At 38.9% G+C, this 18,499-nt stretch overlaps 1 protein-coding gene across 16 annotated transcripts in view; it reads left to right on the top strand.

Moving 5' to 3' along the window:
* The window catches only part of SGIP1 (SH3GL interacting endocytic adaptor 1), a 211,995-nt gene that overhangs the window by 182,671 nt on the left and 10,825 nt on the right, over nucleotides 1-18,499 (top strand). For all 16 annotated transcript variants that reach the window (XM_036255792.1, XM_036255785.1, XM_036255793.1 and 13 more), the window contains one exon: nucleotides 9,449-9,604. In XM_036255792.1, the coding sequence (XP_036111685.1) occupies nucleotides 9,449-9,604 (156 nt within the window). The remainder of the gene's footprint in view (nucleotides 1-9,448; nucleotides 9,605-18,499) is intronic.

Here is an 18,499-nt window from a genome sequence, read left to right as displayed (position 1 = left end):
CACCTTCACAACATTTGAGATTCCGTTCTGTCCCAAGATGCAAGGAATACTAAGGAAGACATCGTCCTTTATTCCATAGAGACCCTTTTTTTTAGGGAGTGTTATAGTTTTATTTTTGTTTGTTTGTTTGTTTTTTATCTTTATTGTTGAATGTATTACCGATGTTCCTCATTTTTCCCCCGTTGACCCCCTCCTCTCCACTCCCACCTCCCTCCGGCCTTTTTCCACACTGTTGTCTGTGTCCATTGGTTATGCATATAAGTTCTTTAGTTTATTTCTTCCCACCCCCCAACCCTCTTCTCTTTGAGGTTTGTCAGTCTAACAACCAATTTGTTCTTCTTAATCCCTTCACCTTTTTTACCCATTCCCCCAGGCCCCCTCCCATCTGGCAAACAACGAAATGTTCTCTGTATCTATGAGAATGTTTCTGTTCTGCCTGTTCATTTTGTTTGTAGATTCCATTGCCGATAGATATGTATTCATTGCCATTTTGTTTGTTCATATATTTTATCTTTTTCTTCAAAAAGACCCTTCAACATTTCATATAATAACGGTTTGGTGGTGATGAACTCCTTTAACTTTTTCTTGTCTGGGAAACTCTTTATATGGCCATCGATTCTTTTTTTTTTTTTTTAAATCCTCACCCGAGGACATTTTTCCATTTTTTGCACAGATAGAGTGGGAGAGAGAGAGAGAGAGGGAAACATCGATGTGAAAGGGACACATCGAGTGGCTGCCACCCGCACGACCAACCAGGGCCAGGGACAAACTGCAACCGAGGTACATGCCCTTAGCGGGAACCAAACCCAGGTCTCTCCGGACCGCAGGCGGACGCTCTAACCGCTGAGCCAAACCGGCCAGGGCTGGCCATCGATTCTAAATGACAGCTTTGCAGGATAGAGTAATCTTGGTTGTAGATTCTTGCTTTTCTTCACTCTAAATATTTCTTGCCACTCCCTTCTGGCCTGCAAAGTTTCTTTTGAGAAATCAGCTGACAGTCTTATTGGAACTCCCTTGTAAGTGACTAACTGCTTTTCTCTTGCTGCTTTTAAGATTCTCTCTTTATCTTGAACCTTTTGCATTTTGATGCTGATGTGTCTTGGTGTGTGCCTCTTGGGGTTCATCTTGTTTGGGACTCTCTGTGCTTCCTGGACTTGTATGTCTGTTTCCTTCACCAAGTTAGGGAAGTTTTCTGTCATTATTGTTTCTAATAGGTTTTTGACTTCTTGTTCTCTCTCTTCTCCTTCTGGCACCCCAAAGATGCGAATGTTGGCATGCTTGAAGTTGTCCCAGAGGCTCCTTACACTATCCTAATTTTTTTGGATTTTGTTTTCTTTTTGCTGTTCTGATTAGGTGTTTTTTGCTTCCTTGTGTTCCAAATCAATGGTTTGCTTTTTGGCTTTACCTACTCTACTATTGAATCTGTGTAAATTATTCTTTATTTCAGTTAGTGCCTCCTTCATTTCTGATTGGTCTTTTTTAATGCTCTTGAGGCCCTCACTAAGTTTATTGAGCATCCTTATAAGCAGTATTTGGAACACAGCATCTGTTAGGTTGCTTATCTTCGTTTCGCTTAGTTCTTTTCCTGGAGTTTTGTTCTGTTCTTTCATTTGGGACCTGTTTCCTCATTTTGGCTGCCTCCCTGTGTTTGCTTCTGTATATTACTTAATGAGAGGTATGGGGCTAGCTGAGACCAGATGTGCTTGTTTGAAAGAATTTAGGAAAACCTGAAGCAGGATCCAAGACAGGCCAATCCTATGGTTAAGCAACTGGCAACAGCTTGGATGGGCCTGAAAGTTGGGTGGAGCGGGGCCTCAGGAAATCACCAGGGCCGGGCTAGGTTGCTGGAGTCCCAGATATGGTGGCTGTCTGCTGCCCCAGGGAAGGGCTCACCAAAGAAACAAAGGCCTCTGACAGCACATCTGTCCAGGAGAAGGTCGCCTCTCCAGCCCTTGCTCCAATGCCAAACGGCTCAGTTCTTCCCTGTATGTCTCTGGCGCCCCTCAAGCTGCCTCCCCTCCAAACCTAGAAGGAGCAAGTCTGAGTAAGTCTGTGCGCGGGCGCTTTAAGAGGAGCTGCCTGGGGCTCCAGCTGCCTCAGCCTCCCTGAGCCTCAGTTCCCGCTGGTTTTTCCAGCCAGAAGTTATGGGGATTCTCTTCCTGGCACTGGAACCCTGAGCGGGGTGCCTGGTGTGGGACGGGGACCCCTCAGTCCTCAGGGAGGATCTTCCCAGCCGAGGTGTCCTCCTGATTTTTATCCGCCACACGTGGGTATAGGACCAGCCCATCTGCCTCCGCCCCTCCTACCAGTCTCCATGCAGCTGCTTCTTTAATTTCGTAGTTGTAGGACTTCCATTCAGCTGGATTTCAGGCAGTTTTGAATGATGGTTGTTCTATAGTTTAGTTGTAACTTTGATGTGGTTGTGGGAAAATACGCTTTTACCTACACCACCATCTTTTTTTTTTTTATGAATTTTTATTTATTTTTTTGTTACAGGTATTTTACCTTTTTACCCCATTGGCACCCCCCACCCCACCCCACCTCCGCCCCATCCCCGGCTTAGTTGTCCATGTCCATTGGTCATGCATACATGCATATAAGTTCTGTGGTTTATCTCTTCCCACCCCCAACCCCCCCATCCCCTCTTCTGAGGGATGTCAGTCTGTGCCCTACTTCCATGTGTCTGGGTCTACTGTGTTCCTCAGACTGTTATGTTCATTATATTCCGTATATAAGTGAGATCATGTGGTATTTGTCTTTTTCTGCTTTATACCACCATCTTGACCAGAAGTCAATTCACTGCTTTTTTAAAAAATGTACCAAAATGTCCAATAATCATATCTTACTATCTAGAAATCGCTGATTTAATTTTGGTTGCAAGTAACAGAACACTCAACTCTGTCAACAGTGAGAAAATTTATTAATAATCTCACAAAAGTAAATGTCCAGATCATGCCTTTTTATTGCCCTCGTCTTTCCTGAATGGGAATCATCTACATATAAACTAAAACAGTAGTGCACTAGAATATGAATGTGGAAAAAACTTCCCATAACACTCAGATAACTAAGAGGACAAATTATATGTTAACCTTACCAAGTAAGGAAAAACTGACCCAAAAAATAAATAAATAAGTTATAATCACAGCAAAGTAAAAATTCTAGAGAAAAAGGCACCACTCTCTGTATATAAGAACCTTCTTTTACTTATATCAGTACATAGTGATAAGGGACTTGACCTGCATGTATATGTAATATAATTAAATATTTTGTCTTTGTATAAGGAGTTCAATAGAAAGGGTGCAGGAAGTCTGTGGATTTCCTGGAATTATATTGCTTATCTTACATGTGTGTGCACATGTTCATTTGTCCATAGACAGTGTCTACAGCATTAATCACTTTCACAAAGGGGTTCCTGAGCCAAAAAGGAAAAAAAGTTAATATTGATTAATTATTGCTCTAAAACTAAATACCTAAGTCAAACTAGGTTTCACTTGTATCACTAGTAGAATTCAGGTATGAATTTGATGGATAAACATAGGACAAACCTAGGTGAGGGAAGAATTGCTCTTTATGTTTTACTTGCAAGGATAAGGGTTTAGAAAACTTAGTATCTATGGAAATAGCAATGGGAGGAAAAATTAAATGTGCATATAGAACACTTGACTATTTTATAAAAACTTTGAAAACAGTGATAAGTATAACTAGTACTTTGATTTCTACATTATTTTGAGTGGGAATCTATATTACTAATCATGAATTCTCTTTATACCTCAGAAACACTAGTTTTGGGGTTTTTTTTAAGTCTAAATCTAACAGTATTATGCTGAGAAAGTAACATAATTAGTAACTCCACCTTTTAGTGTCCTGCCCAACCTCATGTATCTATCAACCACCCTAAATGTCATGTCCTTTTAAATATCTTGGTTTTATTCTAAACCCAGAGTATTATAGAGAAATAAGCTCTGTGGACTGTGGTATCTTAGTCCATTTGGGCTGCTATACAGAATACCATAGTCTGGGTAGCTTATTTCTCACAGTTCTGGAGGCTGGGAAGTCCAAGGTCAGGGAGCTGGCAGATTGAGTGTCTAATGAGAGCTGGCTTCCTGGTTTATAGACAGTCTTTGGCCATGTAACCTCACATGGTGGAAGGGACTAAGGAGCTCTGTGGGGTCTCTTTCATCAGGGCACTAATCTCCTTTATAAAGGATCCACCCTCATGACCTAATCACCTCCCAAAGGCCCCACCTCCAAACACCATCACACTGGGGATTAAGTTTCAGTCTACAGCACCCTGGTTTATCCTGTGTCCTTTCATCTTCAAGGCAGGAAGTCCATTTGTCATGTCCACATAGCAATAGAAAGTAAAAGCTACTTCATATAGAGGTGTGAGTTTGAACTGTTAGAGCAAGCAAGCACCATGAGTTTAAGTTGTATATATACTACATGGGATGAACCAGGGACCTATAGAGTGAATGTTTGTGTTCCCTGCCCCCACTCCCCAATTCATATATTGAAACCTATATTGGCAGTTGAGCCAAATTAATATTAGTGCTTTTCCTATGCCTTTAGATATGAACTGAGCCTTTGATTTGTGGATGACTGCATGTATTGAGTCTGTTTTCAATTATACTGCAATAAATAGCTGCAATATATACTATATATTGGTAGATAGGAGATACAGTATATTTCATTGAAATTATGAGATTCAAAATTTATGAACAGATCATGAAGTGACAGTCTTCTAAATTTAATTTCATCTCCAGATGGTGAATCATTTTAATTGCTGTTCGTTTGTTATTCACTTTCAAGGAAACAACCCAAGTTCAAAAGTTTGCTCATGGGGTGAGGAAGGAAGGAGGAGGATAAAGCCAAACACAGCACCACGTAGAGAATGATGCAGAAAAGAAATGTGGATTTGCTTTGCCTGTGGTCCCTCTCATCAGAGCCTTCCCCCTTTGCGTTCAGACCATACACTGGAAACAAATCTACTACTTTAATTGTTTTATACTGTGATAAACATACTGTGAATGTTTTATACAATCCATTCAAGTATAGTTACACTTTTCCCTGAGTATTCAGAACACCTGTAACAGGTATTCTGACATCTCAGTCCTTCTTAGTAGCTTGTAGGCACAGAACTCCTTCACTTTTGCTGCTGCCTGGGAAAATGCATCTCCCATTATTAGTTCCTATTCGAACAACCCTGGTGCTAGGGATTAATTCTCTAATCCCCTAGAAAAATGGAGGTTTCTTGGCTATATTCTGTCTTTCCCTTATCATATTTCAGTTATTTATTCGAGTGTTTGCCTCTCCTTCAACTGGGGGTTTGTCCTATTTCTCAGGTGCGTTACACTATGCCTGGTACACTGAATAGGCACCCTGCATATAACTGTTTAGTGTACTCTGCACCAGATTCTGTGATACGCACCTTTGCCTTCCCAAAACCTAAGACACACTCTTGCCTTCCCAACAGTAGGTACGATATGTGCAAGAAACTACAAAACAATTTTTTTTAAATGTGTACATATGTCCATGGAAACTAAAATTTAAGAAAGGCTGACTGGAGAGAATATTAAGGAAGGCTTCAGAAAGGCCTGCTTTTGAACTGAGTCTTGAAATATGAAAAGGAGTTTGTCTAGTACCTAAGTCAATGGGAAGGGAAGCTGTGTATGCACAGAGGTATATTCATTTGAAAAGAAGACCATGGGCTTAGTTATCAAAGTGCACAGTTGTCACATTTTATGTGAGGGATGCATTTCTGATGACCTCACACAAATCAAATCCACACATTCCCTGTCCAAAATCGGCCAACGTTTCTGTTGACCGGCTAACATGGTGCTTGCTGCCTATGGGAGAACCCAGTTTATAAGTCACTTGGCCAGTGACTTTGAACTTTTGCCATTCTTCACCAGTGTTTTCTTTGTTAGGATCCACATGATTTCAAAATTTATTCATAAAGTAAGTTTGCTGATATTTCCATATTGCAGTATTTTAGATTTCCATAATTCAAATTCACATGAAATGTAGTCACATTATATGCCAATAGTAACAATCATTACAGTTAAACAAAGGTTTTCCTCCAGTGAATATTGAAAATATTAATTTTTATATGGAAAATTTCAGATCAACTTTAACATTGGATGGATTATGAAACCAGTAAAGGTCTGACTCTGGCACTTGAGATGCAGTTGGGAAATGTAATGTAAATGAGGAGCCTTGCTGCTTCTGATACTGCCTTGTATTAACTGTCATTGTTCACAGAACACCGTGAGCCCTTTGAATGCAGGGGCTGTTTTGCTCATCTTTTAATTGCCTCCCCACTCAAAAAAAACATACACAACAGTTAATAAATGTTTATTGGCTTAAGAAAAACCATCCCCTCCCTTTGCTAACTTGCTTTCAGAGAAACTTTATCCCCCACCAAGATACCACTTAGATCTCATTTTGAGCGACCTGGAAAAGAAACTGAGCAATTTTCCTACCAATTAAAATGTATTTGAGCCACCACTGCTTGACAATATACTAGTGATGGTACGTGCTGACGTCTAATTCAGCAAGTGCTCTAATTATTTTCTCCTAGATTGTCAAACGATATTCTGCATGTTCACATATTATAAAACATCAAGAGTATATGAGCTTAAGAGGAAGTCCACACTCAGCATCAGTTTAGTACCAGTAAATCAAGCAAGGTTTATGGGTCTGAAAGATAGAGAAGGAAGACAGCAGAGTTGGCACCCAAACTGAGAGCTCAGCAATATTCTTCAGAAGAGTTGGAGGTGCCCACTTCCAGAAACCCAGAATTCTCATTCAGAGCAGTGCAGAGTTATAGATGACAATATCTGAGAGGAGGGGTACACATGGCAAATTTAGGAAGCTCACCTGCCTTCCACCTTTTGACATTTCTGCTTCTGGCCGAGGTAGGGTAACAGGGACTGATTTACCCTTCCATCTGAAAACATCTCGAAAGCACACAAAATATATGAAGCAATGATTTACAAAAGACAGTGACCCTGGAGAGATTAGGGTACCATATGATTGCCCCAGCTTACTTCTCTGAGCATTTCCAGGGCATGGCATAGGGAGAGCCCAGCAGATTCCCAGCTGTTCACAGGGAAGTGTCCCACTGAGGCACACTGCACTACAGAACTGACTGAGGGGCATGCCAGAGGAAACTAGTGGCCAGTAGGTGTTGGCCACCATGCACTGCAGGAGCTGGCTGTGGAGACAGTATATACACGGTAGGAACCTGAAGCTGAAAAAACCCACTTGCATTACAGAATCTGGACACTGGGGCAGCCCAGCTACATGCACTACAGGAGTCAGATGCTAGGGAAGCTGCTGTACTACAGAGCACTAGCAAAGCCACATGGGCTGCAGTACCCCTGCACTGGGGGTACCACAGGCACTGCAGGAGCCCACCCAGCAAGCACACTGGGACAAGAAAGGAAGATCCCAGCGGTGTTTTTCTAGCGCCCTCTAATGGCAAAGGTTAACATGGTGCCTGTTGGCAGAGAAAAAAATAAAGGGCCCATTATTAATTTTCTCAGAGCAGGCAGTAAAAGGTGAATTGGAGCTATACTGACACGGTAATTGTAAATTTCATATGGAAGTGCAAAGGACCTACAATAGCCAAAACAACTTCGAAAAAGAATAAACTTGGTGGACTAACACTACTTTATTTCTATTATAAAGCCACAGTAATAAAAACAGTGTAGTATTGGTGTAAAGAGCGACAAATTAGATCAGTGGAGCAGAATAGATAATCCAGAAATAGTTCCACACATATATGGACAACTGAACTTCAGCAGCTGGAGAAATTCAGTGAAGAAAGAACTGTTTTTTCTGAACAAACAGTGCTAGAACAATTAGATATCCATATCCACACACTAAAAATGAACATGGGTCCATACATACCTCACTCCTGGATCCAATACAGATATTGACTGAAAAATAGATCATAAAGCTAAATATAAAAATAAAAATTAAAGACTTATAGAAGAAAATATAGGTGAATTTTCTGTGACCTTGGATTTGACAAAGATAGGACACCAAAAGAATAAATTGATTAGATACAACCCATAAAAAATAAATAGATGAATTAAAACTTCTCTTCAAAGGTACTCTTAAGAGAAAGAGAAAAAAAATAAAAAACAAGTCAAAAATGGGAAAAAATCTTTGCAAAGCATGTATCTGATAAATTGCTTGTATCCAGGATGTATAAAGAACTCTCAAAATTCAATAACAGAACAGAAAACTCAAAATAAAATCTTGGCCAAAAATTTGAGCAGACTCTTCACCATAGTTAACTGATGACAAATAAGCACATGAAAAGATGCTTAAGCTGATTGGCCATTAGGGAAATAAAATTAAAACAACAGTGAGATATCACTGATCACCTGTTAGAATGGCAAAAATTAAAAAGATAGACCCTAGCAAGTATTGGAGAGCATGTGTAAGAATTGAAACTCATACACAGATGTATTTTCTACTTTAGAAAACATTTTGGCATTTTCTTAAAAAGTTAAATACACCTGCCATGTGATCCAGTGATTCCACTCCTGTATATGTATCCAAGAGAAATGAGAGAAGATCTCCATACAGGGATTTGTCCACACATATTCATCACAGCTTTATTTGTAATAGGCCAAAACTGGAAAGAATTCAGATGTTCACAGGTGAATAGATTTTTTAAAAACCCTATGGTATATCCACATGCTACCCAACAATAAAGTCATAAACTACTGATAGTCACACTACAAGAATGTCACTCAAAATAATTAAGCTGAGTAATTAAGCTGGAAGAAGCTAGACTTTTAAAAAATCACATACTTTCTGATTCATTTTATAAAATTCTAGGAAGTGCAAATTAATGTATAATGCTGGAAAGCATATTAGCATCTGCCTAAGGATGAGGAGTGGAAGGGGGAGGAGGGCAGGAAAGAGGGATACTGAGACTCATGAAGAAATAGTTAGAGATCCTAGATATGTTCACTACCTTGAACGTGTGAGGGTTTCACAAGTGTGTACTATGTCAAATATAATGGAATTTTACACTATAAATGTGTCATTTATTATATGTTTTTATAGTGTGATAACATTGTATAATTTAATATCTTCAAATGTGCTGCCAAAAATTCACCAGAGTAGATGGTTCTATTTGTGAGGGGAAATTGTAGACTTTTCTAAAAGAGAAAAGCTGCACTTTTCTTCTTACAGCTTAAAAAGACATTCAACAAAATAGTCACTCTTTTTTGAATAAGTGCTAAAGCAAACTGTTGAGTCTTAGGAATGATTTATAGTTGAGAGTGGAATCGTAAGAGCTTACCTTGCATCTCTTCTGCTGTGTAATACTGTTGCAGAAATCTGACCTTTTTTCACACCTGTTTTGATTCACAGCATACTGACCTGGCTTCCTCTCTCTTTCCTCTCATGTGTTTTGATATGCCAGATGTATCGTGAAGATCACTGGAGAAATGGTGTTATCCTTCCCTGCCGGCATCACCAGACACTTTGCCAACAACCCATCGCCAGCTGCCCTGACTTTTCGGGTGATAAATTTCAGCAGGTTAGAACACGTCCTGCCAAATCCTCAACTTCTCTGCTGGTAAATATATTTTGCACAATTTATTTAGAGATGTGTGTAGCTTAGCACTTCATACTTAAATGAGGGAAGGATAAGCAAGGGAGTAACACTGTAAAGCAATTACTGCTACTCAGATATGTATGTAGATTCAAACTCAGAACTTTTACCAGCTGTCCAAGTTTTTGGGGGTTGATTGTGTGTCTGTGCACATATGTATTTTAATAGCCAACTATCTCAAATGGTTAAGGAGACATTAGAGTAATAAAATCTGTATTAGTGACAATTTATTTATTGTCTATCTTACCTACCACCAGTGGACATGGATAAGGATGGTGGAAAATGAACCCGATAAAAGGAATAAAATTCATTTGTTTTATTAGCATCTTTAAAGTCAAATTGATACTTGACCTGTGAGTTACTCATCACGTGAGCATGAAAATCTTTCTGTGAAACATAATTTCATTGTAATGATAGTTGTTTTGATGGAACTTTACATGTATTATATCAAAGAAGCTGATATGTATGTGTGTATTTGGATATACTTCACATTTTCTTACTAATACATCTAAATATGATGTCTTTATCATATATACACACATGTACATTCACACAAAAATACACACACTATGTGCTATTTAAAATGATCAACTGTACAAGCTAACTATTGGTAATCAAGTCCTGATATTCTATATAAAAATCTCTCTCTGAAGTGGTCATGTTTTCCCTGTATTGTGACCTCCATCATCCAAATGACCATGTCATTTGCTGGACCACTGCAGTTGCTTTCCTTCTTCCCTCCCTGCCTTCAATCTTCTCCCTCCTACATGTTTTACACAATAACCGAATGACCTCTGATGGGGTAAGTCAGGTGGTCCTTGCTCATAGCCCTCCAGAGGCTCCACATTGCATCTGTACCAGAATCCACGCTAGTTACCGCTGCCTCTGAGGCCCTACCTTGCCTGCTTCTCTGTCCTCATCTCCCACCATCCTGCCTCAGAATCCTTGTGGTGTCAGCCAGACCTGCCAGGCTTGGAGACAGCCTGAGTCCTTTCCCACAAAAAGGCTTTGTGTGCTTGTTGCCTCTGCTCCCAATACTATTTCCACCCGCCTTCACCTGACTCCTGCTCATCCTTCAGATCTCAGCTCCTCTCTGCCTCCTCCAACATCTCAGTCTCCTCCTCACTCCCCAACCCACCATTCATATTATCAAACAGTCTTCTTGTTACTCTCTCTCAAGGTACCTTTTGTCACACTTACTAAAATTAGTAATAAGAAATATATGTGTGTTTCTTCCTTCACCCATTTTCTGCTACTGTAAAGTCCACAAGGGAATGGAACACTGTGTCATTCACCACCGTATCATCAGTGCCTTCCTCTGTGCCTGGCATCTGACACGAACTCGAGTAATATTTATTGAGTGATTGAGCAACTCAACCATAATTTAAGGAATTTAGACAAGCTGGATATTTATGTAGAAATAGCTAAAGATTGTTGGTATTTGTAATTTCTTAACTGAAGGAGGCTTTTTCATTCCAGGGGTGAAAAAACAGTCACAGGTCTTTCAGGCTCATGTTCTCCTCTTTGGTCCTTATGTTGGCTTGGCTTAACTGTCAAACTTGATTCCAGGTTTAAAAGTGTGAAAGTGATAATCAACCACTGAATGAAAATAAATGCGAAATGTTTGAGATTAGAAATTAGAAACTTCTTAATTCAGCTTCCCTCCGTGTCTGTGGTATGCACGTTAAGCTAGCTGATTTTATTTTTCAAGGTTCCTCCACCTGAAATTGGGAATTGTGTGCCTCAATCTCACCGGTTTGTTTATAAATATGATTGGTGTGATAGTTACAGTTTTTGTTCCATTTTTAGGCAGTTGTGTTGCCAAGTTCTCAGGCATGTATGCAGGAATTTTATAGAAATATTACATCTTATGAATTGAATTAAATATCACTCTGAGAATATTTTCATTTGACAAAACATTATATAGACTCTTTTATTATGTACTAAAACAAAACCAAAAAATCCTCAATAATTTGGACCTTGACCCTGAATATTTAGTTATTGTATCAGGGCTGTGCTTGGTCACCTATTGGTTGGGTAGCCTATTTGGTGGTGTTATGCAACGCTGCTCCCCTGCAGTACTAGCACCCCAGCTCCTAAAAGGCAGTGTAACCAGGCCTTTTGACATCTGTTGGGGCTCACCCCCAGCAAAGCCTCTCATTTATGTTTATTGAAAGACTTCATTTAGATTAATAGCTTGGCCTCTGGAAATGAAGAATGACATAGCAGAAATAAAGAACACATTGGAAGGGCTAATCAGCAGAGTAGAGGAAGCTGAGAACTGGATCAGTGAATTAGAAGACAAGGTAGAAAAAAATCAACCAATCAGAAAACCAAATGGAAAACAACAATTAAAAAACAGGAAAACAGCTTAAGAGAACTGAGGGACAACTGGAAACTTAATAATATTCGCATCATAGGAGTCTCCGAAGAAGAAAATGAGCAAGGGTTAGAGAATATATTTGAAGAAATGGTGACAGAAAACTTCCCTAATTTGGTGAAGGAAGAAGGCACTCAAGTTCAAGAAGCACAGAGAGCCCCAAGTAAGAAGAACCCAAACAGACCCACACCGAGACACATAGTAATTAAAATGCCAAAAATTAAAGACAAAGAGAGAATCCTAAAAGCAGCAAGAGATAAGCAACAGGTTACCTACAAAGGAACCCCCATAAGGCTCTCAGCTGACTTCTCAACAGAAACACTACAGGCCAGAAAGGAATGGCATGAAATAATTAGGGTCATAAAAAACAAGGATCTGAATCCAAGACTACTCTATCCAGCAAGGCTATCATTCAAAATAGAAGGTCAAATAAAGAGTTTCCCAGACAAAAAAAGGCTAAGGGAATACATTAGCACCAAACCAGCACTTCAAGAAATGTGAAAAGGACTGCTGTAATTAGTAGAAGAAATAGGAAGAAAAATAGAACCATACTAAGTAAAAATGGCAATAAATAAGTACATATCAATAATCACCTTAAAAGTAAATGGTTTGACAGGGAGGCAGCCAAAATGAGGATACAAAGAAACAGGTCCCAAATGAAAGAACAGAACAAAACCCCAATAAAAGAGCTAAGCGAAATGGAGATAAGCAACCTAACAGATACTGAGTTCAAAATACTGCTTATAAGGATGCTCAATGAACTTAGTGAGAACCTCAGTGAACTTAGGGAGGGTCTCAAGAGCATAAAAAAGGACCAGTTAGAAATCATGGATACACAGTTAGAATTAAAGGAGGCATTAACTGAAATAAAGAATAATTTACACAGCTTCAGTAATAGAGTATGTAAATCCAAGGAGCAAACCATCAATTTGGAATATAAGGAAGCATAAAATCCCCAATCAGAACAGCAAAAAGAAAAAAGAATCCAAAAAAATGAGGATAGTGTAAGGAGCCTCTGGGACAACTTCAAGCATGCCAACATTCGCATCTTGGGGGTGCCCAAAGGAGAAGAGAGAGAACAAGAAATCGAAAACCTGTTTGAAACAATAATGGCAGAAAACTTTCCTAACTTGGTGAAGGAAACAGACATACAAGTCCAGGAAGCACAGAGAGTCCCAAACAAGATGAACCCCAAGAGGCACACACAAAGACACATCAGCATCAAAATGCAAAAGGTTCAAGACAAAGAGAGAATCTTAAAAGCAGCAAGAGAAAGGCAGCTAGTTACCTACAAGGGAGTACCCATTAGGCTGTCAACTGATTTCTCAAAAGAAACTTTGCAGGCCAGAAGGGAGTGGCAAGAAATATTCAGAGTGATGAAAGCCAAGAACCTACAACCAAAATTACTCTATCCTGCAAAGCTGTCATTTAGAATTGATGGACATATTTTATTTATTTATTTTTTATCCTCACCCGAGGACACTTTTCCATTTTTTGTTCAGGTAGAGTGGAAGGGAGAGAGAGGAACAGAGAGAGAGAGAGAAACATCGATGTGAAAGGGACACATTGAGTGGCTGCCACCCGCACGACCAACCAGGGCCGGGGACAAACTGCAACCGAGGTACGTGCCCTTAGCGGGAACCGAACCCGGGCCTCTCAGGACCGCAGGCCGACACTCTAACCGCTGAGCCACACCGGCCAGGGCTAGAATTGATGGACATATAAAAACTTTCCCAGACAAGAAAAAGTTAAAGGAGTTCATCATTACCAAACCGTTATTATATGAAATGATGAAGGGTCTAGAAAAAGATAAAATGTATGAACAAACAAAATGGCAATGAATACATATCTATCAACAATGGAATCTACAAACAAAATGAACAGGAAGAACAGAAACATTCTCATAGATACAGAGAACATTTTGTTGGTTGCCAGTTGGGAAGGGGGTTGGGGGAATGGGTGAAAAAGGTGAAGGGATTAAGAAGCACAAATTCATTGCTAGACTGACAAACCTCAAAGGGAAAGAGGTTGGGGGGGTGGGAAGAAATAAACCAAAGAACTTATATGCATAACCAATGGACACAGACAATAGTGTGGGAAAAGGTGGGAGGGGGGCGGTAGTGCGGAGGAGGGGGTCAATGGGGGGAAAATGTGGAACATCTGTAATACATTTTACATCCAAAAATAAAGATTTGGAAAAAAAAAAAAGTAAATGGTTTGAATGCTTTGATAAAAAGACACAAAGTAGCTGATTGGATAAGAAAGCATGACTCATCTATATGTTGTTTACAAAAATCTCCCAAGCAAATGGAAAGGAAAAAAAAGCTGGGGTAGCAATACTCATATCTGATAATATAGATTCCAAAATGAAGGCCGTAACTAGAGACAAAGAAGGCCACTACATCATGTTGAAAGGATCTATCCAACAGGAAGATATAACCTTGGTAAACATATATGCACCCAATATAGGAGCACCAAAATATATTAAAAATCTTCTGGAGGACTTCAAAGGATAAATTGACAGCAGTACAATCATAGCAAGGACTTCAACACCCCGTTGACATCACTAGATAGATCCTCTAGACAAAAAATTAATAAGGAAACAGAGACTCTAAATGAAGCACTAGCCCAAATGGATTTAATAGATATCTACAGAGAATTACACCCCAAAACTACAGAATTCACATTCTTCTCAAGTGCACATGGGACATTCTCAAAGATAGACCACATGTTAGGACACAAACTAAGTCTCTACAAGTTCAAGAAGACTGAAATCATATGAAGCATCTTCTCAGATCACAATGGCATGAAACTAGAAATCAATTGCAACAAGAACATGCAAAGACATTTGACTACATGGAAGCTAAATAGCATGTTATTAAACAATGAATGGGTTGCCAACGAGATCAAGGAAGAAATTAAAAACTTCCTGGAAACCAATGAAAATGAACACACAACAACACAAAATCTATGGGATGCAGCAAAAGTAGTTCTGAGAGGGAAGCTCATAGCACTACAGACCTACCTCAAAAAGCAAGAAAAATTTCTAACAGACTGTCTAACCTCACAACTTAAAGAACTAGAAAGCAAAGCAAACAAACAAACAAACAAAAACAACCTCATAACAAGTAGAAGGAAGGAAATAGTAAAGATCAGAGCAGAAATAAATGGCATAGAGACCAAAAAGAACAATTCAAAGGATCAATGAAACAAAGAACTGGTTTTTCGAAAAGATAAACCAGATTGATGGATCTTTAGCTAGACTCAGCAAGAAACAAAGAGAGAGAACCCAAATACACAAAATCAGAAATGAAAGAGAAGAAGTAACAACCGACCACAGAAATACAAAGGATCATTAAATACTATGAACAATTATATGGCAACAAATTTGACAATCTAAGAGAAATGGACAAATTTCTAGAAACACATGGTCTCCTAAAACTGGACTGGGAAGAGATAGAAAACTTGAACAGACCAATAACAACTAAGTAAATTGAAGAGGTAATCGAGACTCCCAGCAAACAAAAGCCCAGGCCCGGATGGCTTCACGGGGGAATTTTACCGAACATTCAAAGAAGTAACATCCATTCTCCTCAAAAAATTCAAGAAGAAGGAAGACTTCCAAAGTCGTTTTATGAGGCCAGCATAATTCTGATTCCAAAACCAGAAAAAGACACTACAAAGAAAGAAAACTACAGCCAATATCCCTGATGAACATAGATGCCAAAATACTAGCAAATTGGATCCAGCAATACATGAAAAAAATTATTCACCATGACCAAGCGGGATTCACCCCAGAGATGCATGGCTGGTACAATATTCACAAGTCAATAAATGTGATACACCACATAATCAAAATGAAGCATAAAAACCACATGATTATATCAATAGATGCTGGATTCAACAAAATCCAGCACCCATTTCTGATAAAAATGCTCAGCAATGTGGGAATAGAGGGATCATATCTTGACATAATAAAGGCCATATATGAAAGACCTACAGCCAACATCATACTCAATGGGCAAAAACTAAAAGCATTTCCCTGAAGAACAGGAACAAGACAGGGATGCCCACTTTCGCCACTCTTATTTAACATAGTACTGGAAGTCTTAGCCACAGCAATCAGACAGGAAGAAAAAATAAAAGGGATCCAAATTGGAAAGGAGGAAGTGAAACTGTCATTATTTGCAGATGACATGATATTATACATAGAAAACCCTAAAGACTCCATCAAAAATCTGCTAGATTTAATAAATGCATTTGGCAAAGTAGCAGGATACAAAATTAACATCAAGAAATTGACGGCACTCTTATACACCAATCATGAACTCACAGAAAGAGAAACTAAAAAAAAAAAAAAAAAAATCCTATTTACCATCACAGCAAAAAAATTACGATACCTAGGAATAAACTTAACCAAAGAAGTAAAGGACCTACTTGTAGAAAACTACAGGACATTAAAAAAAGAAATAGAGGAATATATTAAAAAGTGGAAGCACATACCTTGTTCATGGATTGGAAGAATTAACATCATTAAAATGTCTGTATTACCCAAAGCAATCTGTAGATTCAACTCAATCCCCATCAAAATACAAACGACATACTTCACAGAACTAGAATAAATAGTTCAAAAGTTCATATGGAACCAAAAAAGACCTAGAATAGCCACAGCAATCTTGAAAAAGAAGGACAAAGTAGGGATCACAATACCGGATATCAAGCTATATTACAAAGCTACCATAATCAAAACAACCTGGTACTGGCACAAGAACAGGCAAATAGACCAGTGGAACAGAACAGAGAACCCAGAAATGAACCCAAGACATTATACTCAATTAATATTTGACAAAGGTGGCAAGAGCATACAATGGAGTAAAGATAGCCTCTTTAATAAATGGTGTTGGGAAAATTGGACAGCTACGTGCAAAAAAAATGAAACTAGACCATCAACTTACACCATACACAAAAATAAACTCGAAATGGATAAAAGACTTAAATGTGACCCATGAATCTATAAAAACCCTAGAAGAAAATGTAGGCAACAAAATTTTGGACATCATACACAGCAGAATTTTCACTGATAACATCACCTAAGGTAACAAGAACAAAGGAAAAAATGAACACATGGGACTACGTCAAATTAAAAAGCTTCTGCACAGCAAAAGAAACAACTATCAAAATGGAAAGGCAACCCACTGTATGGGAGAGCATAATTGCCAATGATACACCAGAAAAGGGGTTAATTTCCAAAATCTATAGATCATACAACTCAACAAAAGGAAGACAAAGAACCCAATTAAAAAATGGGCAGAGGAGCTAAATAGACACTTCTCCAAACAGGACATACAAATGGCCAAGAGACATATGAATAAATGCTCAACATCACTAATCATCAGAGAGATGCAAATTAAAGCAACAATGAGGTATCACCTCACACCTGTCAGAATGGCTGCCATAAACAAATCATCAAATAGCAAATGTTGGCAAGGATGTGGAGAAAAGGGGACTGTAGTACACTGCTGGTGGGAATGCAGACTGGTGCAGGTACTATGGAAAACACTATGGTGTTACACTATTGTGTTACCTCAAAAAATTAAAAATTGAATTGCCGTTTGACCCAGTGATCTCACTTCTAGGAATATACCCTAAGAAGCCTGAAACACCAATCAGAAAGAATATATGTACCCCCATGTTCATCGCAGCTCTATTTACAATAGCTAAGATCTGGAAACAGCCCAAGTGTTTATCAGTAGATGAATGGATAAAAAAGCAGTGGTACACATACACAATGGAGTACTATGCAGCTGTAAGAAAGAAAGGTGACATGGAGGGACCTGGAGAGTATTATCCTAAGTGAAACAAGCCAAGCAGAGAAAGACAAATGTCACATGATCTCACTTATTTGTGGAATATAATGAACATAACAGTCTGAGAAACCGGGTAGAACCAGAGACATGGAAGTAGGGTACAGACTGACAACCTTCAGGAGAGGGGGTGGGGAGGGAGGGAAGAGATAAACCACAGAACTTATAAGCATGTATGCATAACCGATGGGCACAGACAACAAAGCTGGGATTGGGGTGGGGGTTATGGGGAAGAGGGTGTCAATGGGGAAAAAAGGAGAAACATCTATAACAAAAATAAATTAATAAAATTTAAAAAAATAAAAAGAGAATGGCATCTCTGTGTAAGCATTTGATTGGCAAAGTTTTCTTGAACGTTTATTAAATCAATTTCTCTGGACGTGTGACTCATTTTGTTATTAAACTTAGTGAATGCATTTCTTTAACAAATAGCATAATTGAAAATTTCCCAATGAGTCAGATCTATTTAGTTCAAATTAATAACACATTGCTGGATATTAATTCTGTACCTCTGCTGTGGTATAATGTGAAAGTATGACCTGCAGTGACACTGACCTGAGCTGGAATCCTGACTCCATTACTTATTAGCTATTCAAACGTAAGCAAATTACTTAA

The sequence above is a fragment of the Molossus molossus genome, unplaced genomic scaffold (genome assembly GCF_014108415.1).
Source record: "Molossus molossus isolate mMolMol1 unplaced genomic scaffold, mMolMol1.p scaffold_m16_p_12, whole genome shotgun sequence".
In the NCBI taxonomy this organism is placed as follows: Eukaryota; Metazoa; Chordata; class Mammalia; order Chiroptera; family Molossidae; genus Molossus; species Molossus molossus.
Note: the sequence above shows the minus strand (reverse complement) of the source record. Positions and strands in the feature narration are given on the sequence as shown.